The 24,433-nt window shown below is 55.7% G+C and overlaps 2 protein-coding genes across 2 annotated transcripts; both read left to right on the forward strand.

Moving 5' to 3' along the window:
- Positions 1-470: 470 nt before the first annotated feature.
- ETFB (electron transfer flavoprotein subunit beta) lies at positions 471-12,516 on the forward strand. The gene is made up of 6 exons (XM_059999798.1): positions 471-621; positions 7,709-7,867; positions 8,029-8,187; positions 8,930-8,992; positions 10,921-11,079; positions 12,299-12,516. The coding sequence occupies exons 1-6, from the start codon at positions 565-567 to the stop codon at positions 12,467-12,469; spliced, it is 768 nt and encodes a 255-aa protein (XP_059855781.1). The 5' UTR covers positions 471-564; the 3' UTR covers positions 12,470-12,516.
- A 2,867-nt stretch (positions 12,517-15,383) lies between these two features.
- On the forward strand, positions 15,384-23,698 carry VSIG10L (V-set and immunoglobulin domain containing 10 like). The gene is made up of 10 exons (XM_060000617.1): positions 15,384-15,423; positions 15,505-16,290; positions 16,713-17,006; positions 17,165-17,449; positions 18,418-18,672; positions 19,092-19,370; positions 19,787-20,080; positions 22,565-22,678; positions 22,903-23,057; positions 23,559-23,698. Exons 1-10 carry the CDS (start codon positions 15,384-15,386, stop codon positions 23,628-23,630), a joined length of 2,574 nt encoding a protein of 857 aa, XP_059856600.1. The 3' UTR covers positions 23,631-23,698.
- Positions 23,699-24,433: the final 735 nt, after the last annotated feature.

The following is a 24,433-nucleotide window of genomic DNA, read 5'->3' on the forward strand; positions in this document are numbered from 1 at the left end:
GCTCGTGGAGAGGATGTAGGGACACAGACATGGAGGAAAAGTGGAGACAGGGACGGGGGAGGACGGATATGGGGGAACGTAGAGGCACGATCATAGAGGGGATGACGAACACGGGCATGGAGAGAATGGGGGGACTCGGACACATAGGCACCGCGACTCGGAGAGGCGAGTAAGAGGGGTGGAACTAGGGGAGAGGGCTAATCCTAGGGCACTGGGAAAAGCTTAGGACTACTCGTTGAAACTCCTCCCTGGCCGCGCTTCCCTCCCCCGCAAGACCTTTCCCCTAGTTCTCGGCCACGCCCCCTTCACAAAGCAGTTTTTCCCTTCCCCTCCGGGTTCCGCCTCCCTCCCCAGGATCCTCTCCCCATTGGCCCGCATCCGCTTGCCGCACCGCCCTCCCCTCAGGCCTCCTGATTGGTCCTCTGTCGGGGCGCGGAGGCGGGCACCGCAGCGGTTGACTGGCTGGTGGCGCGGGGCGCCGGCGCAGAGAAGGACAGGGGGCGGGGCGTCCGGACCGTGAGGCCGAGGGTGAGGACTGACCCGGCGGGTCGCCGCGGAGGGAAGATGGCGGAGCTGCGCGCGCTTGTGGCTGTCAAGAGGGTCATCGACTTCGCCGTGAAGGTGACCGGGCCCCCCTCTCCCTCCTCCCTGAGCCCCGCGGCCGTATACTTCCGGGGTCAAGAGCGCACACTGTATGAGGGTCTTCTGGTACCTCTGATCCTCTGCAGCTCTTCCCTCAAACGTCAAAGTCACACCTGAGGGCAAAGGTCAAGAACTGAGAGGTTCTGACGCCCGATCCCTCTTCATTCAAACCCAGCCCTTCTGGGTCATGACCCCGTTCCCCTTCCGCCAGTTCTGTACTCACTGTCTTGAGAACTGTGTGCAGGGCGAGTTACCTTCTCTTTTTCTTACCTGCTGGAGGAGCCGTGGTTCCTGTTTGACACACGCAGAAACTGAGGCGCAGAGGGGTCACTCAGCTGGGAAGGGGCACAGCCGGGATTCCGATCCAGGTCCCTCTGACTCCTCATCCCAGCTAGTGCTTTGCACACAATCCAGGCTTTCACCCACTCGGCTGCACTGCACACTCAGTTGACTGTTGAGCACAGAAAAAGTGCTGTCATGGAGGTCCTATGGGAACCCAGAAGCTATCACAGCCCCAGGGCAAGTGAGGAGACGCTGGGAAGGGAGAAGTGTGTTTGCTAGAGATGAAAACCAGTCTGACAAGTTGGTGGTATAGCTTATGGTAAGCTCCATGAGAGCATACCCTCCATGAGAGGGGTGGAGGGCAAGGTCTCTGAGGGCCTGACTTGTCCCCAGACAGAAGATGGTCCAGACAGAGATAAATCAGAGACAGTCCCTCAAGCCACTTTGTCTCAGTAGTTGGCCTAAACCAGACTGAAGGCAGTGACTGTCCATCCGTGTATGTCCCCACCCCGCAATGCCCATCAGACCAGGTGTCCACCTCTGTGTCCCCAGCATTGCCCAGTACGGGGCCTGGAGGCCTGACCCTCGCATGAAAACTTAAGCATCATTAACAACCCACATTTAGTGGGTCCTTACTGTGCACTAGGCAGCGTTCCGGGTCCTTGATGGAGATGAGCCTATTCAGTCCTTTCAATACCGTCTAGATTTTTATTTTATTTTTTTTGGTCATGCTGCGTGCCTTGTGGGATCTTAGTTCCCCAACTAGAGATTGAATCCTGGCCACGGCAGTGAAAGTGCAGAGTCTTAACCACTGGACCGCCAGGGAATTCCCCTGTTCAGATATTGTTAATCCTGTTGGACAGGTGAGGACACGCCTGTGGAGGTGCTGTTGGCTGCCGGATCACCCGGCTAGGCAGCTGTAGCCGCCGTCAGGTCAGAATGCAACCAAGTCCTGCTCTCACTCAGCAGCCACTTGGCCTAATGACAGCTCTGGCAGTGTGTGGCAGGGGGGTTGCTTGTTTGGGGGACAGGCTCGTCTTGGGGTCCTGGGACCCAATTCTTCTGGTTTCCTTCCCATTCTGACTGTCCCTTTGGGCTCCCATTGCCCCCCTCTGCCGTAGCCCTGGGCCCTGGCCTGAGATGTCTGGGGTCATATCTGTCTCCCCCGCCAGACAGGCTCACATGTGACTCAGCTCTGGGTCCCAGCATTGCGCCGCCCAGGACCTGGCCCATGGGTGCTTCTGGTGTTTGTGCCAAATGGGGAAGTGTGAACTCCTCCTGACATGAGCTCCTGTCCTTTTTCGCAGTGTTGGCAGGGCCGCCCCTCCCACGGTGCCCCAGGGCATCTCCCTGGATGTGTCTGAAACGAGTGATTCAAACGCTGCTAACTACCTTAATCACCAACCAGACGCCACCCCAGCCCTCCTTCCCTCGTCTCCCATAGCCTGTCGTTTCTCAGCCCCGTCCCCCCTGCCCTCTCCATCTCTCTGCCCTGCTCCCTCTTCTGCAGCAGTTCAGGCTTCATCTTCTTCTACCTGAACCCTCACCGCTGTCTCCTCCTGTTTCCCCAGTCTCTCCCCTCCAGTCCATCCCCTCCCAGCCTGCGTGTGGGGGGCTTCCTGCCCCCAGGGCTGACCATGGCCCCCTCCGCTCATCCCGCCACTCCCAGCACCCTGAGGACAAAGTCCCAGCCCCTCCGCCACGTGCTCGAGCCCCTTCGTGGTCCAGCCCTGGCCCCCTGGCCCTCCATCACCCCTTTGTGCCTCCCAGCTGCTCATACTTTCCTGACAAACCCGGCTGCTGCTTGCCTTGGGCCTTTGCCCCTGCTGTGCCTTCTGCCTGGGTGCCCTTACAGCTCCCCGCTTCCCCCCTCTGCTTCTCATCCCTCCTTTGTCCTGCCTAACTCTGATCCCACTGATTGTAATAGGGTGTAGGGATTACCTGGCATCGCCACGTCCAGGAAGCCGCCGCCCCCCCATCCCCTCAGGCTACCCTGATGTGTCCTTGGGCGCTCCTGCAGCCCCCTGGGCTTGCATCTCAGCCCTTCCCACACTGGATTGAGATCCTCTGTTTGCCCAGTTGTCACCCCCTGCCCCCAGACTGGCCGCTCCTTTCGGGAGGGGGTGGTGGTGGTGTGCAAGGTCTGACCCAACTCTGTGTTCCCAGCATTGCTGCCTCACTCCCTTCCAGACTTTCCTCAGAAGTCACCTTGTCGGGCTTCCCTGGTGGCGCAGTGGTTGAGAGTCCGCCTGCCGATGCAGGGGACACGGGTTCGTGCCCCGGTCCGGGAGGATCCCACATGCCGCGGAGCGGCTGGGCCCGTGAGCCATGGCCGCTGAGCCGGCGCGTCCGGAGCCTGTGCTCCGCAATGGGAGGGGCCACAACAGTGAGAGGCCCACGTACCGCAAAAAAAAAAAAAGTCACCTTGTCTATGAGGCCTTCCATGGTCACCTGCTTGGCCTCTCTGTGCCTGAGTTGACCCATCTAGCAAATGAGGGTGGCGGTGGCAGTCACCCACCTCCTGGGCTGTCCGGACGGTTAGATGAGTGACACCTGTAAAGCCCTTGGAGGTTGCCTGCCTCCTGTTTCTGGCTGTTTCTTTCTTTCCTTCTTTCGTTTTTTCTTTCGGCAGCGCTCTGTGGCACGCGGCCAGCCCGGGGTTGAAGCCATGCTCCGCCATCCCCCAGCCCTGGAAGCGCGGAGTCTTAACCAGCGGACCACCAGGGAGGTCCCCTCTGGCTGTTTCTGTTGAGAGTTAATTTGTTACACCTTTAGAGGGAAAGCCTGGAAGCTTCACTGAATCATCTCCCTCAATTTATAAAACATCGTTATTAAAAAAAAAAAAAAAAGGATCATCACTGATTTTTCAGGCCAACCATGGTTTCCCGACTTACGTAATTTAACTAAACAGTGTTTTTGAAGCTTGAAATCAACTCAGGCTTCAAAGGTCTTCCCCGGAGAAGGTGAGCTGGCACGGGCCCTGGTGCTGGAGAGCTCGCAACCCTTCCTCCTTGGGGGTCAGGAGTCTGGGGCTGAGAGTCCTGCCAGGGCCGGAGCAGGCTTGAGGCCCTCTCTTGGGCCCCCTGGCTTCCCAGTGAGCCCTTATACTGATGGGCTGCTTTCCTATTTATAAAGGGGAAACTCCCATCTTGGATTTTATTTTTTTTCATGAAAGACAGGGCTTTGGCCTGTTAGTTTCCATGCTGTTTAGTAAGTGTTTGATGAACGGACAGGTGCAGGATGTAATGCATTACTCTTGTGAGCAAATTCTCATTCATGCATCCGACAAATATTTCCAGTGCATCCACCACATGCCAGGCACCGCTCTAGACCTTGGGGATGTGGTCATGACCAAAATACCCATAAATCCCTGTCCTCATGGAGTTGACGTTCTGCTGGGGAGAAGACAGCTAATCAGTACAGCATATGTCATATGGCAGGCCTGCTCCAGAAAGAAACAGAGGAAGGGGGCGGGAAGAGTTAGGAGGGATGCAGTTTGAGGAAGATGACCAGGGAAGGAGGTGAGGGATGGAGCCAGGGGCGTGTCTGGGAAATTCTGGGGAAATCCTGGGTGACATGCCCAGCCCAGGTTCTAGTGAAAAAAAAAAAACATGGACTCAGTGCATGGTGTTTGCTCCATGGCTGTTTCTGTAAAGTGCATTTATTAAGTTCTGGGGTTTGAGCCTTACTGTTGGTGCTAAGGTGACTTTTTCAAAATGAAGTAACAGTGATAGAAAGTGGGAGTTGTCCTTCTCCTCGTTCTCTTCCTCCTTTTAATGTTACCGGTCCCTGAGGTGCAGCCAGACTGGGGGACCCCTGCCTGAATCCCACATTCCCATCTCAGTTCTGTCCCGTGGATGGGAGGAACAACCACATCCTTCAGCCCCAGAGAAACAGGTGCAGGGAAATAGTCGCAGAGAGAGAGAGTCCCTGCTGTCAGCCCAGGTCTGCTCCAGCCAAGGAGAAGAAAGAGGTGAGGTCCTGAGCCAGGCAGGCTCCCAAGCCAGGCTTCTCTGACAGTCTCTCTCGCAGGCTAGAGCCTAGTTCAGCATCCTCCCCCGCTGGACTGATGTACCCACCAGAAACCCGAGAGTCCTGCTAGACTCTTCCCTCTCCTGCCCCCAGCACCCTGTCAGTTTCACCTCCACAGACCTCTCCAGTCCATCCACTTCCACATGTGGCTGGATTGTCCGAGCCACTGTCATCTCTTATTTCGGTGACCAACAGCTGCCCAGCTGTCTCCCCACTTCCGCTCTTGCCATTTTTCCAGTTTTCTACACCGAGATACAGAACGACCTTGTACAAACTTAAGTTGGATCCACTCACCTCTTTACCTTTCCTTGTTGTTCTTTGGATCAAGACCCAGCTCCCCGGCATGGCCTGCTGGGCCCTGCGCAGTTGAATTCGTGTCCTGTTGCTGCGGTAACTAGTTACCATAAACTCAGTGGCTCACAGCAACACAGATTTATTCTCTTACAGTTCTGGAGGTCAGAAGTCTGAAATGAGTCTACTGGGCTAAGATCAAGGTGTCAGCAGAGCTGCATGGCTTCCAGAGGCTCAAGAAGAGAATCCGTTTCCTGGCCTTCTCCAGCTTCTGGAGGCCACCTGCGTCCCTTGGCTTGTGGCCCCTTCTTATGTCTTCGATCAGCAGTCTAGCGTTTGCTCTCTTGGACCCTGACGCTCTCTCACCTCCCTCTTTCACTTGTAAGGACCCTTGTGATTACTTTGGGCCCACCTGGATAATCCAGGGTAATCTCCCTCTCTCAAATCCTAAACTTAAATCACTTTTGCAAAGTCCCTTTTGCCATGTAGGTGACAGTCACGGGTTCCAGGGATTAGGATATGGGCGCCCTGAGGATCTGTTATTGTGCCTGTCACCCTGGTTCAGCCCCTGCCAGCTTCGCTGACAGCGCACTGTGTTCCCCTGGCCACACCAGCCTCCTGGGACTCCTCAAACCTCAGGGCTTTTGCACATGCTCCTCCCACACCCCCAGCACATTCCCTTACACTTCACCTACTCGATGCCAGTTCCTCTTTCAGGTTCAGCTCAAGTGCCACTGCCTCAGGGAAGCCTTACCTGATAGCCTCCAACATCAGACTGGGTCGGGCCCCGATCGTGCTGTCTCACAGCTCCTGGACCCCCCTTCAGGAATTGTCAGGTGGTGCAGAGGGGGCTCGAGTGCTTGGGGCGCAGAGCACTGCTGACTGGCCGTGTGGCTTTGGGACAGGTGCTTCTACTCGGAGCGTCAGTTTCCTCGTCTGCCCGCAGGGACAGCGACGGGTCCTCTTTCACGGGGCTGTTGCCAGGATTGGTGGGTTAGGATGTCATTGCTTAGAACAGGACTCCTGCGGGATGCTCCTGCAGTGGCCAATGCTGTCATCCCTGTTTGCTACCAAGAGGATTGTGGGCGGAACAGTGGCCCCCCTGGGCTATGAAGTTTCTCATCCGTGGAACCTGTGACTGTTACCTTCTTTGGAGATAGAGTCTTTGCAGATGTGATTGAGTTAAGGATTTTTTTGTTATTGTTGGCTGCACCGTGTGGGTTGTGGGATCTTAGTTCCCCAACCAGGGACCAAACCCAGGGCCCTGGCAGTGGAAGCGTGGAGTCCTAACCACTGGACCGCCAGGGAAGTCCCGACTGACTTAAGGATCTTGAGATGGGGAGGTTCTCCTCGATTCCCCAGGTGGGCCCTAAATGCCATCTCAAGAGTCCTTATAAGAGAGGAGTCGAGTTTCGTCACACACACACACACACACACACACACACACACACACACACAGAGAAGGCTGCACGGAGATGGAGCACAGAGCTGAGGGTGAAGTGACACCACCCCAAGCCAAGGAATGCTGGCAGCCCCTCCAAGTTGAAGAAGCCGAGGAATAGATTCTCCCCTCGAGCCTCCCGAGGGACCGCAGCCCTGCTGACACCTTTATTTCACGGCAAAACCTATTTTGGCCTTCTGGCCTCCAGAACTGTGAGACGGTAAGCCACCAAGTTTGTGGTCATTCGTCACGGCAGCCTCGGGAAACTAACAGAAGCAGTAGTTGGTTGTTCCTGCCATGCCCCGCTGTGCCAGACCGGGAGCTCCCGGGCCAGCAGACCTGTCTGCCTCGCACACGGCGGCGCCTAGGAATGCAGCGCAGGGCCAGTGTTCAGTGAAGACTCACCGTGGGAGGAAAGCAATAGACGAGGTTTGCTTGCCCTTGACCTTAGCCTGTTTGGCAGAGAGAGGTTTTCAATGCTAGTGTTTCTCAGACTCGATCTTAACCATGTGTCGGTCAGGAAAACCATGTGGCAGGCTGGCAGTTTAAAAAAAAAGAACAGAAAATGTCAGGGTATGGTGTATAATGGAAGGGTTAGCATCGATCACCGAACCTTACATTGCCTTGGTATTTACATTAATGTGTAAATGTGTGTCGTGCATTTATAATACACTTGGGGATGTTGTAACATGCACCTCTCGCAGTGGGTTATGGTAAAGAAAAATTTGAGAGACACTCTTTCAGGCCCGAGGAACAGCCACAGAGTAGGACGAGCATGGCAGACGCCCCTGGCGCTCAGCGAATGTCTGAGTGAGAAGGTGACCTCCACCCGTCTGTGAGTTCTAACCCTCTCTGTCCCTGGAGCTGTGGGACCCTGGACAAGGCCCTGCCCCTTTCCAGGTCCCTGTGGTCCCCGTCCAGCCTGCGCGAGGCTTGGTGTCTCGGCCACCGCCCCCTCCCGACCCCCGCCTTCTCGCCCGCTTCCCCCTGACCCTGCCACCTCCCCTCCTGGCTGAGCAGATACGGGTGAAGTCCGACGGGACGGGTGTGGTCACGGATGGCGTGAAGCACTCCATGAACCCCTTCTGCGAGATCGCCGTGGAGGAGGCCGTACGGCTCAAGGAGAAGAAGCTGGTGAAGGAAGTCATTGCCGTCAGCTGCGGGCCTACCCAGTGCCAGGTGCTCGGGGGCCTGGGGAGGGGCTGGGACCCCAAGTCCCGGGTCTAAGGGAGGAGGGACTGGGGCCTGGACTCCTGGGTCTGAGGGAGGAGGGCTGGAGACTGGGCTCCTGGGTCCCCCTAGGGCTAGAAGCCAAGTCAAGCCCCTTCTCCGCTCCGCAGGAGACCATCCGCACCGCTCTGGCCATGGGTGCAGACCGAGGCATCCACGTGGAGGTGCCGGCTGCCGAGGTGGATCGCCTGGGTCCCCTGCAGGTGGCCCGGGTCCTGGCCAAGCTGGCAGAGAAGGAGAAGGTGGACCTGGTGCTGCTGGGCAAGCAGGTAGGTGACAGAATCGTGAAGCCAAACAGCAAGCTCATTAGGTTAGGTAACAAGCTTCAGGCGCAGCTGGATCCAGTCCCACGTGCTCCACACCCCCTCCTCTGTCTTGGCGTCACTCTGTGTATCTCCAGGCTCACATCCCACCAGCCTAACAAACCCAAGAGAAAATAAGAATCTCTCCCAAGGACTCCAGCAGAACTTCTAGAGCTGGTACTTCATTGGTCCAGCTGGAGTCACGTGTCCATCCCTGAACCAATCGCTGGGGTCAGGGATAAAACGTTCTCATTGGCCCAGGTGCCATTCATCTAGTTCCCTAGTGTGACTGGCGTAGGGTTTGGCTAGAGGGAGGCCTCTGGCTTATTTAAACAGCGGGCAAAGATTTGGCATCTGGGATGCCAGGTGCCCTCATGTACTCCTGGACGAGTGACTGCCTATCTCGGGGCCCAAGTGAGGGCATGGGATCATTCTAGACCAGGAGTCAGCAAACTGTGGTCCATGGCCACCACTGATTTTATAAATAAAGTTTTGTTGAAATGCTACTGCGTTTGTTTACATAGACACTTATTGTCTGTGTCTGCTCGCGCACTGTAGCAGCAGAGCTGAGTGATTGTGACAGAGACCTTATGATATTTACTACCTGGCCCATTAGAGAAAACACCTGCCAGCCTGCATTCTAGAGAAAGGCCCAGATGGTACGTGAGAAGCTCCATCAGTGTACAGTCTTCTCTCTTTCCCCACTCAGGCCATCGATGATGATTGTAACCAGACAGGGCAGATGACAGCCGGATTTCTGGACTGGCCACAGGTGAGGCCGGAGTGGGGAGCATCTGCTGAAGGCCAGGCCTGGGGGCTCAGAACACAGCCACCCCTGTCCTTGCCCTTCTGGAGGGAGGCAGGTGTAAAGCAGGATGGCTACTCCAGTGGGCAGGAAGGAGGGGCGCACAGCCAGGACACCAGGCCACGTGGTGTGGGCCTTCACATGCCGCTTCCCCAGCCTGCTGCTCCTCAACCACACCACTCATCCCTGCCTCAGGGCCTTTGCACTGACTGTTCCCTCAGTCTGGAACAGAGTTCTCTCAGATCTCCTCAGGGCTTTTCACTCCCCACCAGGTCTCTCCTCAGATATCACCTCTTCGGAGAGGCCTGCCTTGCCCACTGTCTATGAAAGTACTCACGCCCCCTCCCCAACCCCACATTTCCCATTCCAGTCCAATAGAAATGCAAGCGATGTGGGTCATTTAAAGCTTTTCACAGCTACATTAAAAAAGTAAAAAAGGCCAAATTCATTTTAATCCTATATTATTTCACATAATAGATCGATAATATTATTTCAACATGTCATCAATAGAAAAAATATTGAGCTGGGAATTCCCTGGCGGTCCAGTGGTTAAGACTCTGCTTTCACTACCAAGGGCCCAGGTTCAATCCTGGTTGGGGAACTAAGATCCCACAAGCCGTGTGGTGTGGCCGAAAAAGAAAAAATGAAAAAAAAATATTGAGTTATTTTACATTCTTTTGGCTTTTGGTACGAGGTCGTCGAAAACCAGTGTTGTATTTTATATTTACAGCACATCTCAATTCACACGCTCAACTTCCATAAGAAATACTTAGATTCCTAATACTCATTGTTGAAAAAGTGGATTCACGAATCCAACTTGTTCCAAACAGACTTAAACGTTTTCCGATAACTGCATCAAGTATCCTTTTTTTTTAACAGCTTTATTGAGATAAAACTGACCTGTACAATAAACTGCACACGTGTAATGTGTACAGTTAGGTAAGCTTTGACACGTGTTACACACCCATGAAACCATCACCACAATCATGATAATGGATCTTGCTTATTGGTTTTAAAATGTAAATTAATGAAATAAAATGAAAAATTCCATCCCTCCCTCGATGGAACTAACCACATTTCACATGCTCAGAAGCCACATGTGGCCAGTGGCCACTGTGTATTTACTTGATTACCGGTGATCTTCATTGCAGGATAAATGCCCCCCAAAGCCGGGTCCTTGTCGGTTGTGTTCATGGTGCATCCCCAGAGCCGGGCTCATGGGACATTCCAACTAAGACCTGAAAGATTTGTCCAGTGAATAAGTGAACGGAGAGAACAGGTTGGTTAGACAGAGAGGGTGTAGGTCACGTCGGGAAATGGTGGTTCAGGACCGAAGGGCAGAGGAGCCTTGGGCCAGAGAGTGGGTGCTGAGGGGGCCCCAGTGGATGTTTCGAGGATCAAGGTACACAGAAGGCTCTGTTGTTGGCTCAGCAGAGGGACCTCAAAGGGAGCTCTTGGGGACAGAAAGGTGGAACCAGGCTGGACACATTTTTGAGCCTCTCTCTGCCTCAGTTTTCCTCATCTGTAAAATGGGGATAATAGCACTTACCTCAAAGAGTTCCTGTGAGGATCTGATGACTTAATACAGTCGCTTAGAACAGTGCCCCAAACTCCATACATGTTCATTATCATTAAGGAAGGGTGATCCAACGGGCAGGTTCAGGACATTAGGACCTACACCCTGGGTCCCAGGAAAGACCCTCCCCTGGAGTTTTGAGTTCCCTTCTTGTGGCTTCCTCCTGTTTTTAAGCTTGATGTCTGTAGGTCACCTTGCGGGACTCCCACTTCTGTTCTCATTCATTGGCCCTCCGTGTGCTGTGCACTCAGCAGTGGCCTGCTCTGTGCCTGCACTGGGTTGACCTCACCTGTGCTCCCCCAACGCTGTCCCTCCCCAGGGCACATTTGCCTCCCAGGTGACGCTGGAAGGGGACAAGGTGAAAGTGGAACGGGAGGTCGATGGGGGCCTGGAGACCCTGCGCCTGAAGCTGCCTGCCGTGGTGACCGCTGACTTGCGGCTCAATGAGCCCCGCTACGCCACGTTGCCCAACATCATGGTGAGTGCTTGGCAGGTGGGCCACTGGGGGCCTGGGGACGGGTGAGTGCGGCAGGCCCAGTGCCTCCCTGGTGGTCAGGTGGGAGGAGAGAGGACCCAAGAGACGTCTCCTCCAAAGGAAGGGGTCACCCGGTCACTAACGGAGCGGGTTCACTGAATCATTTCTGCCAATAGTGAGAGTTCGAGGTTGCGGGGCAGTGGCTGTTTTGGCGAACAGGGAGGGTTTGCTGGTTACCTCAGCCAATAGAAAGGCTTCACTGGACTCTAGGAAGGGTTCCCCTGTCATTCCAACCAATGGGAAAAGTTCACTGTGTGCTCTTAGCCAAATAAGGAGGATTCATTAAGTCATCTTGGTTTTGTCAGGGAAGGTTCCCCCGGTAATCATTACCAACAGGAAGGCATCATTTAGGCCATCATGGCTAACAGGAAGAGTTCACTGTTCATCATGGCTCTAGAATGGGTTCATTGGGTCATCTCAGCCAATAGGAAGAGTTCAATGTATCATCTCAGGCAATACGGAGGGTTTAGTGTGTCATCTCAGCCAATAGCGTTTAATGTGTCATCTCAGCCAGTAGGGTGAGTCCAGTGTGTCATCTCAGCCAATAGCGTTTAACGTGTCATCTCAGCCAATAGGGTGAGTCCAGTGTGTCATCTCAGCCAATAGCGTTTAATGTGTCATCTCAGCCAAAATGGAGAGTTCGGTGTGTCATCTCAACTGACAGGGGGCGTTCAGTATGTCATTCCATCCAACAAGGAGGGTTCATTGAGTCGTCTCAGCCAGTAGGTGAGTTCAAGTGAGTCATCTCAGCCAGTAGGAAGGTTTCCGTGTGTCCTCCTAGGCAATAGGGAGGGTTCAGTGAGTCATCATCTCAGCCAACAGGGAGAGTACAATTGGTCATCTTGGCCAAAAGTCTATTGAGTTATTATTGCGAGAAGAATGACTTTGCCAGTCCGTTCCAGCCGGCGAAGGACTTCCCACGGCGGTTGACTAAAGGTGGTCTCCCGCGATAGGAGGGCTCCCCAGGGCATCCCAGGCAGCAGGAATTGTCCACACCAGGTGTGGCCCTGTAAGAGGTCACGTGTGCCCTGGCCAGTGGGCAGGTCCAGAAGGGTTCAGCCAATGGGAGTGGTTCTGCAGACGTGGCACCCGTGGAAGGGGGCTGCAGGAGTGTGGGCAGGGGCTTGGGCAGCCCTGTGAACCGTGAGCCTCCCATGTGCAGAAAGCCAAGAAGAAGAAGATCGAAGTGATCAAGGCTGGGGACCTGGGCGTGGACCTGACCTCCAAGCTCTCCGTGATTAGCGTGGAAGACCCACCCCAGCGCACAGCCGGTGTCAAGGTGGAGACCACAGAGGACCTGGTGGCCAAGCTGAAGGAGATTGGGCGCATTTGAGCCCTTTCCCTGAAACCCGGCAATAAAACCATGACTCTTGCGGCGTCTGTCTTTGTTAACTCATTCCCCAGAAACCCATTCTTTGATTCATTCAACAAACATTTACTTAAGTCTCCTGTGTGCCAGGTCCTGTGCTGGGTGACGCTGGGGAGCCAGGGCAGTCACATCCGGCCCCTGCCTGTGAGGAGCTTCCATGGTGAAGGGGGCACAGACAATGGTGCCAGGCCCTTGTTGAGACTTGGGACGCAAGAGGGAATGAGGCCGGAAGGTCTGGTCCTGGTTGGGGAGACAGACAAGCAACAGACAGTCAAAACCTAGTGTGAGGATGAAGAGCGGGGGCCTGGAGCCAGACATAGTGATTTTAGACCCTCACCCTCACACTTAGCAGCTGTGAGATCTTGAGTGAGTTACTTCCTGTCTCTGATCTTCAGTTTCCTCATGTGGACGATCGAAATAGTAAGAGCTTGGTGTAGTGGTTGGGGGCCTGGGGTCTAGAGCCCAAGGCCCTGGGTTCAGCTCCCAGCCTGGCCAGTCGCTGGCTCTGAGAGGACCTTTGGCAGGTTCCTATTCTCTGAGCTTGGCTTTCTTCCTCCATCAGGTGGAGTTAGTGATAATACCCATCTTCTGGTTGTGTGTCATGGCATGACAGACCTCTCCACAACCTGGTGGCTTAAACCAAAACTCATTTTGCTTGTAAATCTGAAATTTGGGCAGGGCTTGGCGAGGACAGCTTGCCTCTGCTCCATGTAGCATCAGTCTGGGTGGCTCAAATGGCGTGTCCAAGATGCCTCAGTCATGTGCCTGGCAAGCTGGCTGGGGATGTTGACTTGAGCTGGCTGTTGGCCAGGGACCATGATTCCTCTCCATTGGGATGATTGAGCTTCCTCACATCATGGCAGCTGCGTCCCAGCGGGAGTATTCTATAATGTGGGAAGTGGAGTATGCCAGTCTCTCAAGGCCTAGATGCAGAAACTAGCACAGGGCCACTTGTGCTGTACTCTCTTGCTCTGACAGTCACAGAGCCTACCTAGATCCAAGGGAGGGGGAGATAGACCCTATTTCTTAGTAGGAGGAGGGTTGGATTTGTAACTTTTTTTTTTTTTTTTTTATCGGAGCCTGTGCTCAGCGGCCATGGCTCACGGGCCCAGCCGCTCCGCGGCATGTGGGACCTTCCCGGACCGGGGCACGAACCCGTGTCCCCTGCATTGGCAGGCGGACTCTCAACCACTGCGCCACCAGGGAAACCCTGTAACCATTTTAAAGCTACAAAACCTACCCCATGGGGTTTTTTTTGTTTTTTTTAAAAATATCTATTTATTTGTTTGGCTGCGCAGGTCTTAGTTGTGGCTCACGGGATCTAGTTCCCTGACCAGGGATCGAACCTGGGCCCCCTGCACTGGGGGCGCGGAGTCAACCACTGGACCACCAGGGAAGTCCTCCCATGGGGTTTTGAAGGGTAATTAATGTAGCATTTTCACAACCATATCCGACATGCAGAAAATGCTTACTCTGTATTTTAACCATTATTAGCATGGGGTGGTAGGGAAAGCTTTCAGGAGGAGTGAGCAGCCTGACCATTGTGGACCAAGCTCTTCCCTCTGGCTGTGCAACCTCCGGCAGGTCCCATGATGTCTCTGAGCCTAGTATCCTTGTTTGTAAACACCCAGCTCAGAGCATTCGGAAGGGGAATGCTTCCCCTTCCTAATGCCCGGGAAGGGGAAGAATTTCGCGCAGTTCCTGGACCACAGCAAATGGGTAATTATTATTTTGGTTCTTGATAAGGTGAGACTTGAAGGACAAGTTGTGGTTAAGCCAGGTTGGAGGGGGTGGGGGAGTGAGCCAGAGCTTTCAGGCAAAGGAAACTGTCCCGGCCAAGGCTGGGAGGGGAGAGAGGGCCTAAGAATGGCAGGGTGTTCAAAGAGGAAGTGCTGGAGGGGGAAAGGAGTGGGTGGGTCTGGGCCACGCAGGGCCTGGAAGTTCTGATGAGGAACTTGGTTGTCTTCCAAGGCCAGGTGCTGGGGAGCCACAGGAGGGCTGTGAGGGAGGGGGCCACTCGGGGGGGTAGAAAGACTCAAGGACCATCTGGGGGGCCACGGACTGGAGGGAGGAGGCTAGGCAAGCGGACGGAGGAAGTCAAGGCCTGTGCTGGGGTCTGGCTGGTAGAAAGAAAGGGATGGAGCAGAGAGATTCAGGGGGCAGGAGGGGTGGGATCCAGAGACTGACAGCCGTGAGGGGAAGGAACAAGGGAGGAAGGCTCCCAGCATCCCTCTAGATGGCGGCGCCACACTGGAGATGGAGAGTGCAGGAGGGTGGGGTTAGAGGGAAGACTCTACGTTTAGTGGGACATGGGGCATGTTAAGACCTGGGGGTTGAGGAGACACAGTTCCGGCTCTCAGGAGAGAGAACTGGGTGGAAGATAACCCTTTGAGACTCGGCCCTGAGGGCAACAGGGGACCATGGAGAGCAGAGGGGGAGCAGGGTCAGACATGGGTATTTGAAGATGTAGGCAGGACAGAGTGGACCAGACGCCAGGAGGCTGGGGGCGGGGTGCTCTCTCAAAGGGCACCTGACCCTCCTCCAGGAAGTCTTCCTGACGTCACCCCCCCACCCCCCTCCACAAATTTGTTACTAAGTTTCCAGCTGGGACTCCAGTCTCACCGTCTGCCCCCAGGGTGTGGGGAGTGCAGGGGTTACGCTGGGCCTCCCCTCAGTCGGGACTAGCTGATGAGGACAAGTGGGGTGGGGTGGGTGTCTCAGTCATATTATCTGGGTGGGGGATCCTGGCACCTCCCACTGGATCTGGCTCCCTTCCCCGCCCAGGAAGCTATCCGTCCTGTTGGACTCGTCTAGCCCGGGAGGAATGGGTGCAGGCCCTGGGTCTTGCCCCGGTTTCCTCGCGGGTGCAGCTGGCACCATGGGCACCTCACGGGCTCTGCTACTCTTCCTGCTGCTGGGTAAGCCCCCCACCCAGCCCCTTGCCCACCATTTCCCTTTTCTGCAGCCCAACAACTCCCTCCCTTCTTTTTCCTCTGCAGCCTCGGGAGTAAGGGTCCTCGCCTTCAAAGCCTCTTCAGGAATTCAGAGAACCAATCTCTCCTCGGACTCAGAAAGATCTTCCCAGGGCCCGGGTTTGAAAGTTCCCTCCATCAAACCCCCCAGCTGGAAATTTCCAGATCAGTCTCCAGGTTCAAAAGCTGATATCCCTCATTCTGAACGGTCTCCTGAGGTGCTGAATTTGAAGGACGTGCCCGGGTCCTTCCGGTCCACTGTTTCTGCTGAGGGCAAAAAGCTGAAGCTGGACCCCTTCTCTGGAAAACCTGGTTCCAAAGTAGTTCCTCATGCCTCGGGTTCTCGAGTTCCTGCCCCAAACCCGGAGCCTTCCTCCTCTGTTAAGACCCCAGCTTCCAACAGGCAAGTCCCCAATACGAACATCTCTGTGGAGACCCCAGTTTCAAAATTCTCCCCTGAGGATGCGGATCCCAAAGTTGCCTCAAGCTTATCCCCGCAAGTGGGGGGCCCTCTTGCGGTGCTGGTGGGGACCACAATCCAGCTGCCTCTGCTTCCAGTTCCTGGCCTTGGTCCCCCTTCCCCTCTGGTGGTTTGGCGCCAAGGTTCCAAGGTGCTGGCAGCTGGGGCCCTGGGGCCAGGGTCCCCTCTCATCAGCCTGGACCCCACGTACAAAGGCCGCCTACGATTTAACCAGACCCAAGCGAGTCTGGAACTCTCCTCTGCCCAGCTAGAGGATGCTGGGGTCTACACAGCTGAGGTCATCCGGGCCGGGATCTCCCGGCAGATGTGGGAGTTCATTGTGCGTGTATATGGTAAGTGGGCCCTGAGGTCCAGAGTGCTGGCTGCAGGGGCTGCTGTGGGCAAATTACTGCTCTTCTGAGGATGTGTTTCCTGCCCCAGAGGAAGGGGTTCCTAGACAGGGGAGAGAGGACTTCTGGGCTGGAGGGAGGGAGAAGAGGAGCTGGGGGTCAAGACAGGTGCTTGAGGGAAATTGGACCTGGGGACCAAAACTCCTGGGAGCCCGGACTCCCAAGTCCCAGAGAGGGGAGAGCTGGGGACTCAGACTCATGGGTCTGTGAGAAGAAGAGGACTCTTGGGGCTAAGAGGAGGGCTAAGAGGGGGCCTCGGCTGGGGCGAAGTCCTGGGTGTAAGAGGTGGAGGGGGCTGGGGCTCCCTGGTCCTAAGGGACGAGGGGGCTGAGAACCGAGTCCTGAGTCCGTTCCCCCTCTCCCAGAGCCCGTGTCCAACGTGTCGGTGAAGCCTGAGGCCCCGGAAACCGAGGAGGGGGCGGCGGAGCTCCGGCTGCGCTGTGTGGGGTGGAGGCCGGGTCGCGGGGAGCTGAGCTGGACCCGGGACGGACGCGTCCTGGAGGCAGGGGACCCTGCGGGAGTGAAGCCACCCCGGATCCGCGTAGAGGGCGACCAGCTGCTCATCGCGCGCCCTACGCGCAGCGACCACGCCCGGTACACCTGCCGCGTCCACAGCCCCTTCGGCCACGCGGAGGCCGCGACCAACGTCAGTGTTTTCTGTGAGTGCGGCGGTACCTCCGGTCGGGGACAGGGATCTGAGGGCTCAGGCTCCTGGAGTCCCTGGGGAGGAGAGGGCTGGAGGTCCAGTCTCCGGAAATCCTGGAGGAGTCCCAGTTGACCCCGACTCTCGCGGTTCCGACCCCCTTCCTCCGCCTAGACGGCCCGGATCTGCCGGTCATCACTGTCTCCTCCGACCGCGACGCCGACCCCGCCCTCTTTGTCACCGTGGGCAGCAACGTGACCCTGCACTGCACCGCCGCCTCGCGGCCACCGGCCGACATCACATGGAGCCTGGCCGACCCGGCCGAGGCCGCGGTGCCCGCCGGCCCGCGCCTCCTTCTGCCCTCGGTCCGGATCGGCCACGGCGGCGCCTATGCCTGTCTCGCTGCGAACCCGCGCACCGATCACCGCCGCCGCTCGCTGCTCAGACTCCTTGTGGCGGGTGAGAGCCGCGGGGTGGATGGAGGGGCGGGGCCAGCCAGGAAAGGCGGAGATGCCCGGGAGAACGGGCGGAACCAGCAAGGGGCTGGGATACCCGGGGGGGGATGGGCGGGGGGAAAGAGCATGGTGGGGCGTGACCGGCAGGGAGGGGCGGAGATCCCAGTAGAAGGAACGGGGGGGGGATGCACAAGAGAAGGGGAGGAGCAAGGATGCCCAGGAGAGGGGGCAGGGCCAGCACCGAGAGGGCGGAGCTTCCTGGGGATGAAGGAGTAGTCAAGGAAAGGGACTAAGTTGCTTGGGCCAGTAAGTGGGATCAGCAAGAGAAAGAAGTTACCTGGGAAAGGGGGCAGGGTCACGAGAGAAAGGGGTGGAATCATTCTAGATGTCCAGAAAAGGGGAGGGTTCAGTAGGAAGAGGCGACTCGTGGAGTAATCAAAGAGGGGGGCCAGGGCTTCCCTGGTGGCGCAGTGGTTGAGAGTCCGCCTGCCGATGCAGGGGACACGGGTTCGTGCCCTGGTCCGGGAAGATCCCACATGCCACGGAGCGGCTGGGCCCGTGAGCCATGGCCGCTGAGCCTGTGCGTCCGGAGCCTGTGCTCCGCAACGGGAGAGGCCACAACAGTGAGAGGCCCGCGTACCGCAAAAAAAAAAAAAAAGAGGGGGGCCAAAGTAACCTAGTAGAAGGGGTGGAGCTAGAGAAAAGGTCGGGGTTACGTTTGGAAGGACAGGGATCAGTGTGGGAGGATGAAGTTTCCTTCGGAAAGGGGGGCAGTCAGTGGGGCTGCGACTGCCCACTTAGCCCAGGAGTTGCCGGGGAAAGGGAGCGGGGTCTGCAAGAGAACGGGGCAGGGTCAGTGCCTACAGGGCGGGGCCAGGTGAAGAAGGAGTGCAGTGAACGCGCGAGAGGCGGGGCTCGAGGGGAGCTGGGAGAGAGCTGACTGACCCCTTGAGCTCTCCCTCCCCTCTACAGATCTGCCCCCCGGGTCCCCACAGTGCTCAGTCGAAGGGGGTCCTGGGGATCGCGTCCTCCTCTTCCGCTGCTCGTGGCCCGGCGGGGTCCCTGCCGCCTCCCTGCAGTTCCAGGGTCTCCCCAAAGGCGTCCAGGCGGAACCGGTGTCCTCGGTGCTCCTGGAGGCTGTCCCCGCCCACCCCCGGCTCAGCGGCGTCCCCGTCACCTGCCTTGCTCGCCACCTGATGACCACGCGTACCTGCACTGTCACCCCGGGTGAGAGCTTCTTTCCTGTTTCCCGAGGAGGAGGGGCTATTTCTTTGCTCCATTAGAACCTGAGAAAAGGGGACTTCCCAACTACAGGAAGAGAGATTTCCTCTATCTAACCCTACAGAAGGTCGGAGGTTTTCCTATACCTAAAGTAGGGGCGGGGCCAAAATTTCTTTCCTGGACGGAGAGGGCTGACACTTTCCCACGTGTTCAGAGCAATACATGGTTGAGAATAATATGAGTTTCCCAGGCCAGGACCTGGCCTGTCTCACGTACTTCCTAAGTCCTTGTTAAGGAAATCAGATGAATGAATGAGGGAGGGAGTGAAAGGGCAGATCTTCCTCTTTTGGCTAAGGTGCCCTATTAGATTCATCAAAGGGCACAGGACCTGTTCTCTTCCTTGATTGGGTTTGTTCCACCCACAGAGGCCCCTCGAGAGGTGCTGCTGCATCCGGTGGTCGAGGAGACACAGTCAGGGAAGGTGGAGGTGGCGCTGCAGGCCTCTGGCTGTGGCCCCCCTTCTCGAGCATCTTGGTTCCGGGAAGGGCGGCCCCTGGCCTCCAGAGGCCGCGGGCACCTGCTGCTCAGCCAGGATGGGCAGAGGCTCCTGATCGGCAACTTCAGCCTGAACTGGGACTTGGGAAATTACTCCGTGATGTGCAGTGGGCCGCTGGGTGCTGGGACCGACAGGATCACCCTCACTGGTGAGCCCCATCCTTTCCCGGAACCCAGGTCCTCCAGCCCTCTCTTCTCTCAAACCCAGGAGACTGGGATTCCAGCCTGTTCCTCCCTCAGACCAAGGAGCCCAGGCCCTCAGTTCCCTCCTCCCTCAGACACAGAAATCTTGGTCCCTGGCCTCCGCCGACCCCAGACCCTAGAACTCCCACCCCCAGATCCCTGACCCGTCAGGGAATCCTGGACCCCAGTCACTTTTTCCATGAAACCCTCAGACCCAAGAGTTTGGGCCCCCAGTCCCTTCCTTTCTTAGACCCAGGAGTTGGGGTCTCCAGACCCTCTGCGCCTGGGACCTAGGAGTCCAGGCCTGTGGCCCCCTTTCCTCTCCCTGCTAGGACCCATGAATCCAACCCCCACCTTGATTCCACCCCCGCCCCCTCCCCAGGACCTTCTATCTCCTCATGGAGGCTGCAGAGAACCCGGCATGCAGCAGTGCTGACTTGGGATGTGGAGCGAGGGGCCCTGATTAGCAGTTTCCAGATCCAGGCCCAGGAGAGCCCTGACCTGAGCAGAGCCACCATGTCCAAGGACTGGACCTCCCTGCTCACCCTCGGACCTCGGGATCGCTCAGCTGTGGTGCCCCTCCTTCCTCAGAAGCCCCAGGTCTGGGTCTTTCGTATCCTGCCCACGCTGGGGCTCCAGCCAGGGACCCCATCCGACAGCCGGGTCTGCTGTGCCGGTGAGTTGGAGCCGCTGGGCTTCGTCCTGGGCTGAGAAGCCCTTGTCGTGGGCTCCCTCCTGTCAGTCTGTTTTGTTGGATCTTCCTTCTTTCTCTGTGTTAGTTTCCTGGGGTTGCTGTAATAAGGTACCATGAAGTGTGTGGCTGGAAACAACAGAAGTGTATCTCTCCTAACTCTGGAGGCCAGGAGTCTGAAATCAGGGTGTCTGCAGGGCCGTGCTTTCTCCGAGACTCTGCGTAGCCTTCTTGCTTGCCTCCTTCTAGCTTCTGATGGTGACGGTCAATCCTTGGCACCACTCCAGTCTCTGCCCTCAGCTTCCCACAGCCTCCTCCTCCCTGTGTGTGCCTCTGTCTTCTTTTTTTAAAATATAAATTTATTTATTTATTTGTTTTTATTTTTGGCTGTATTGGACCTTCATTGCGGTGCACGGGCTTCTCATTGCGGTGGCCTCTCTTGTTGCGGAGCACGGGCTCTAGGCGCGTGGGCTTCGGTAGTTGTGGCGCGCAGGCTTAGCTTCGGTAGTTGTGGCGCGCAGGCTTAGCTGCTCCGCGGCATGTGGGACCTTCCTGGCCCAGGGCTTGAACCCGTGTCCCCTGCATTGGCAGGCGGATTCTTAACCACTGCGCCACCAGGGAAGCCCCGCCTCTGTCTTCTTGTAAGGACACAAGTCTTATCAGATTAGGGCCCACCCTCATGATCTCATCTCGACTTGATTGGTTGAATTGTGTCTCCCCCCAGAGACACTGTAGTCCCCTTTTATCCTCGGTTTTGATTTCTGAGGTTTCAGTTACCAGGGGTCAACCGTGGTCTGAAAATATTCCATGGAAAATTTCAGAAATCGGCGATTCGTAAGTTTTAAATTGCGTGCCTGAGCAGCGTGGTGGACTGTCACGCTGGCCCCCTCCATCCCACCTGGGATGTGAATCACACCTCTGTCCGGAGTATTCTGCCTGTTTGAAACTGTCTCAGTTATCAGCTCAACTGTCACGCTACGTCAGTGCTTTCGTTCAGGTAACCCTTATTTTAGTAATGGCCCCAAAGCGCAAGAGTAGTGATGCTGGAAAAAGCATAGAATACGTAGGGTTTTGTACTATCCGTGGTTTCAGGCATCCACTGAGGGTCTTGGAATGTATCCCCTGAAGATAAGGGCAGGGGGAACTACTGTATACTGAGACGTCCTGACCCTCAGTACCCGTGAACGTGACCTTCTTTGGAAAAGAAGTCTCTGCATATTATCTGGATTACATCTGCAAAGACTCTATTTCCAAAGGTCACATTCACAGGTACTGAGGGTTACGATATCACTGTATCTTTTTTGGGGAGACAGTTCAACCAGCAACACTCCCCAACTTCTAAGTATTGGATGTGTCAGCCCTCAGCCCTCTTCTCCACCTATATTTCTCCCCAGTGTGGCCTGTCCACTCTCATCACCTTATATATCATTAATACTCAGATGACTCTCAAATGTCTGATCTCCAGCCCAGACCTCTGAACTCCAGACTTGACATCTTCACTTTGGATGTCCAGCTGGCATTTCAGACTTTACATGTCCAAAATAGATCTCTTGAGGTTTTTTTCTCCCAAACTACACCCTCCCCCCCAACCCCCACCAACTCTCCAGTCTTCCCATCCTGGGACAGGGCACCACCCAAGTGCTGACATCACCTTCAACATCCCAAATACCAGCAGGGTCCCATCGCTTCCTTCTGAAATGCTTTCCCAATCCGTCCACTTCTTTCCATTACACTCTGGTCAGACACCACCATCCTCTCTTGCCTGGACTGCAGCAGCCGTTTACCTGCTCTCTCTATGCCCCCTCTTGCCCTCTTACAATCCATTCTCCAGGTAGAAGCCGAAGTTATGCAAATCTGATCACGTTGTTGCCGCCTTGCTGAAAAGCCTTTCGTGCCTAGGCTCTGGCCCCTGTTAATCCCTCTAACTTCATCCTTTACCTCTTCCACCTTCATTCTGTGTCATCCACCCACAGTTTTCATTGAACGCAGAAAACTCTTTCCTACCTCTGAGTCTTTGCATGTTCCGTTCCTCCTGCTTGGAACACCCTTCCCCCTGTTTAGCATGCCCGGCTCCTTACTCCCCAGGTCTCTGCTCAGATGTTCCTCAAGGACCTTCCTTCACCCACTTTTCTAAATGTCACCTCCCCTTCCATATTTTCTATCATAGCCCATTGATTTTTTCTTCTGAGCACAATCTGAAATTATGTTATTTATTTGCACATTCGTTTCTGATTTCCTCCTAAAATGAACCCTCGCGATAGCAGGTATCTTCGTTTGCTCACCAACGGAGCTTCACCACCTGGCAGAATGCCAGGCACACCACATTCACTAAGGAAATGTTAAATGAATTGAGAGTGCTGGGGTCCCAGATTCCTGGGTTCTGACGGGGGGGCTGAGGCAGGGGGCTCAGGAAACAGGTCCAGATTTGGCCCCCGCTCTCCTTATCCTCCTTCTCTTGGTCTCTTCCAGGCCCCATCCTGAGCCCCGGGGCCATCGCTGGCATCGTCCTGGGCTCCCTACTGGGCCTGGGACTCCTGGCAGCACTTCTCATCCTGGGCATCTGCTATCTGTGCCGCTTTCAAGGTGAGTGAGTGACCGAGTCGTAGGTTCCCTACAAAGAGTCCCATTGGTTCAGCATCTGAACCAATCAGCAGCAGTTACCTCATCCAACCTGCCTGCCTACCTCCATATCAGCCAATCAGCGTAAGGCTCCACCTCTCAGCCCAGTTTCCCTTGCCGTTGACTGCGTGGGGGTGTCAGAGCAGCCAATCAACTGCTTCTATTTCTCTTCCTCCTCCCTTTCCCAGGAAAGACTCCTAACAGAAAGAAGCGTACGCCCAGGTTGACCCCTGTATTCGCCGTACCGGAAAATAAGATGCAGAGCGTGACCCCAGAGCAGACCCCACAGCCTCTGCCCCTCGAAGTTCCTCTGGAGGACCCTAGCCCAACCAGGGCCCACCCAGTGAGTGTGGGTGCCCCAGTGTCCTGGAATGGGGGTGGAACTTTTTGTGTTTTAGTCAGAGGAGATGGTTTGAATTCTCTTCCTCCAGCTTTTCTTATTGGTTTACAAAATTGGTAGATTTTCCCTGTCTTTTTTTTTTTTTAATATATAAAAGTTGGACAGGACTTCCCATCCAATTTTTATATATATTAAAAGAAGTGCGAAATTCCAATTCCCCCCCCCCCCCCGCCAAATGAAGGAAAACGCCTTCATTCTTTTCCATAAAAATTGGCAAAACTTCCATTTTCTCTCCGAAGTGGGATAGAACGTCTTCTTCCCCATAAAATTTGGGTTGTTGCATGTCTTATCTCTCCCAAGGGTGGCTAGACACTTTTTCCTCCTTGCAAACGGAGGGAACTCAGCTAATTTTGGAATGGTGCGAGCTAGCTCTAGAAAAGGGTGAGTTATGTCACATCCAGGGCAACCCCTGAAGTTGTCCCCCTTCCCTCCCTTCGCTTCCAGGCCTCTGGTCCGAGGACAGTCAGCTTTCCACGTGGGGACCCCAAGATTGCTCGGACAGCCACGCACGTGTGACCAGGGCTAGTGGCCTGCTCTGCGCAGGACTTTTGGGGCGGGACTTCCTGTTTCACTCCAGCAGCAGTAGGGGACCTCCTGTCCTGTTGTGACTGAAGGTTGGACCCGTAAGGTGGGACTTCCTGTCTCCCTCTCTCAGCGCAGAAGACTCGCCTTGTATTTGTGCAGCTAAGGAGATGGGACTTCTGGGCTAGGAGAGACTCCTGCTGACCTAACAGTGTGGCCTGCACAACCTCCAAGCAGTCAAGGACCTGTGGCCGACTGGGAGGGCTTGCTGTGCTGCCCCGAGCTGGAGAGGGCGGCCTGCCTCCATTCTCTAGAAAGGTCTTCCTATGTCAATGTTTGCCTGCTTCAGGCCACACTCCATCCAGCTCCCGGGGTCTTCATCTTGGATCAGATCGCGTTCCTCTTCTCTTTAAGCCCTTCTATGGCTGCCCGTTGCCCTTCAGATATTGTCCAAACTCCTCATCATGACCTTTAAAGTCTTGTGGTTTGGCCTTTGTCAGCCTCTCTGACCTTCCCTTCCAGAAGTTTCACCCCTGCTTCTCTCCACCATACTTAAGTTTGCCTCCAGGCCTTTGCTCCCAGAGTGTACTGTGCCTGGAGCAACATTCTTTGCTCTATGTCATTCATTTTTTTTGTGGTACGCGGGCCTCTCAGTGTTGTGGCCTCTTCCATTGCGGAGCACAGGCTCACGCATAGGCTCAGTGGCCATGGCTCACGGGCCCAGCTGCTCTGCCGCATGTGGGATCCTCCCGGACCGGGGCACGAACCCGCGTCCCCTGCATCGGCAGGCGGACTCT

The sequence above is a fragment of the Delphinus delphis genome, chromosome 20 (genome assembly GCF_949987515.2).
Source record: "Delphinus delphis chromosome 20, mDelDel1.2, whole genome shotgun sequence".
Lineage (NCBI taxonomy): Eukaryota > Metazoa > Chordata > Mammalia > Artiodactyla > Delphinidae > Delphinus > Delphinus delphis.

What these genes read in the sequence shown, in the direction of transcription:
- ETFB (XM_059999798.1), top strand. Translation starts at nt 565, where the DNA reads ATGGCGGAGCTGCGCGCGCTTGTGGCTGTCAAGAGGGTCATCGACTTC. An exon ending in GATTTCTGGACTGGCCACAG is followed by an intron (nt 8,993 to 10,920) that starts GTGAGGCCGGAG and finishes GTCCCTCCCCAG; the next exon opens with GGCACATTTGCCTCCCAGGT. An exon ending in CCACGTTGCCCAACATCATG is followed by an intron (nt 11,080 to 12,298) that starts GTGAGTGCTTGG and finishes TCCCATGTGCAG; the next exon opens with AAAGCCAAGAAGAAGAAGAT.
- VSIG10L (XM_060000617.1), top strand. Translation starts at nt 15,384, where the DNA reads ATGGGCACCTCACGGGCTCTGCTACTCTTCCTGCTGCTGG. An exon ending in CTATCTGTGCCGCTTTCAAG is followed by an intron (nt 22,679 to 22,902) that starts GTGAGTGAGTGA and finishes TCCCTTTCCCAG; the next exon opens with GAAAGACTCCTAACAGAAAG. An exon ending in GCCCAACCAGGGCCCACCCA is followed by an intron (nt 23,058 to 23,558) that starts GTGAGTGTGGGT and finishes CTTCGCTTCCAG; the next exon opens with GCCTCTGGTCCGAGGACAGT.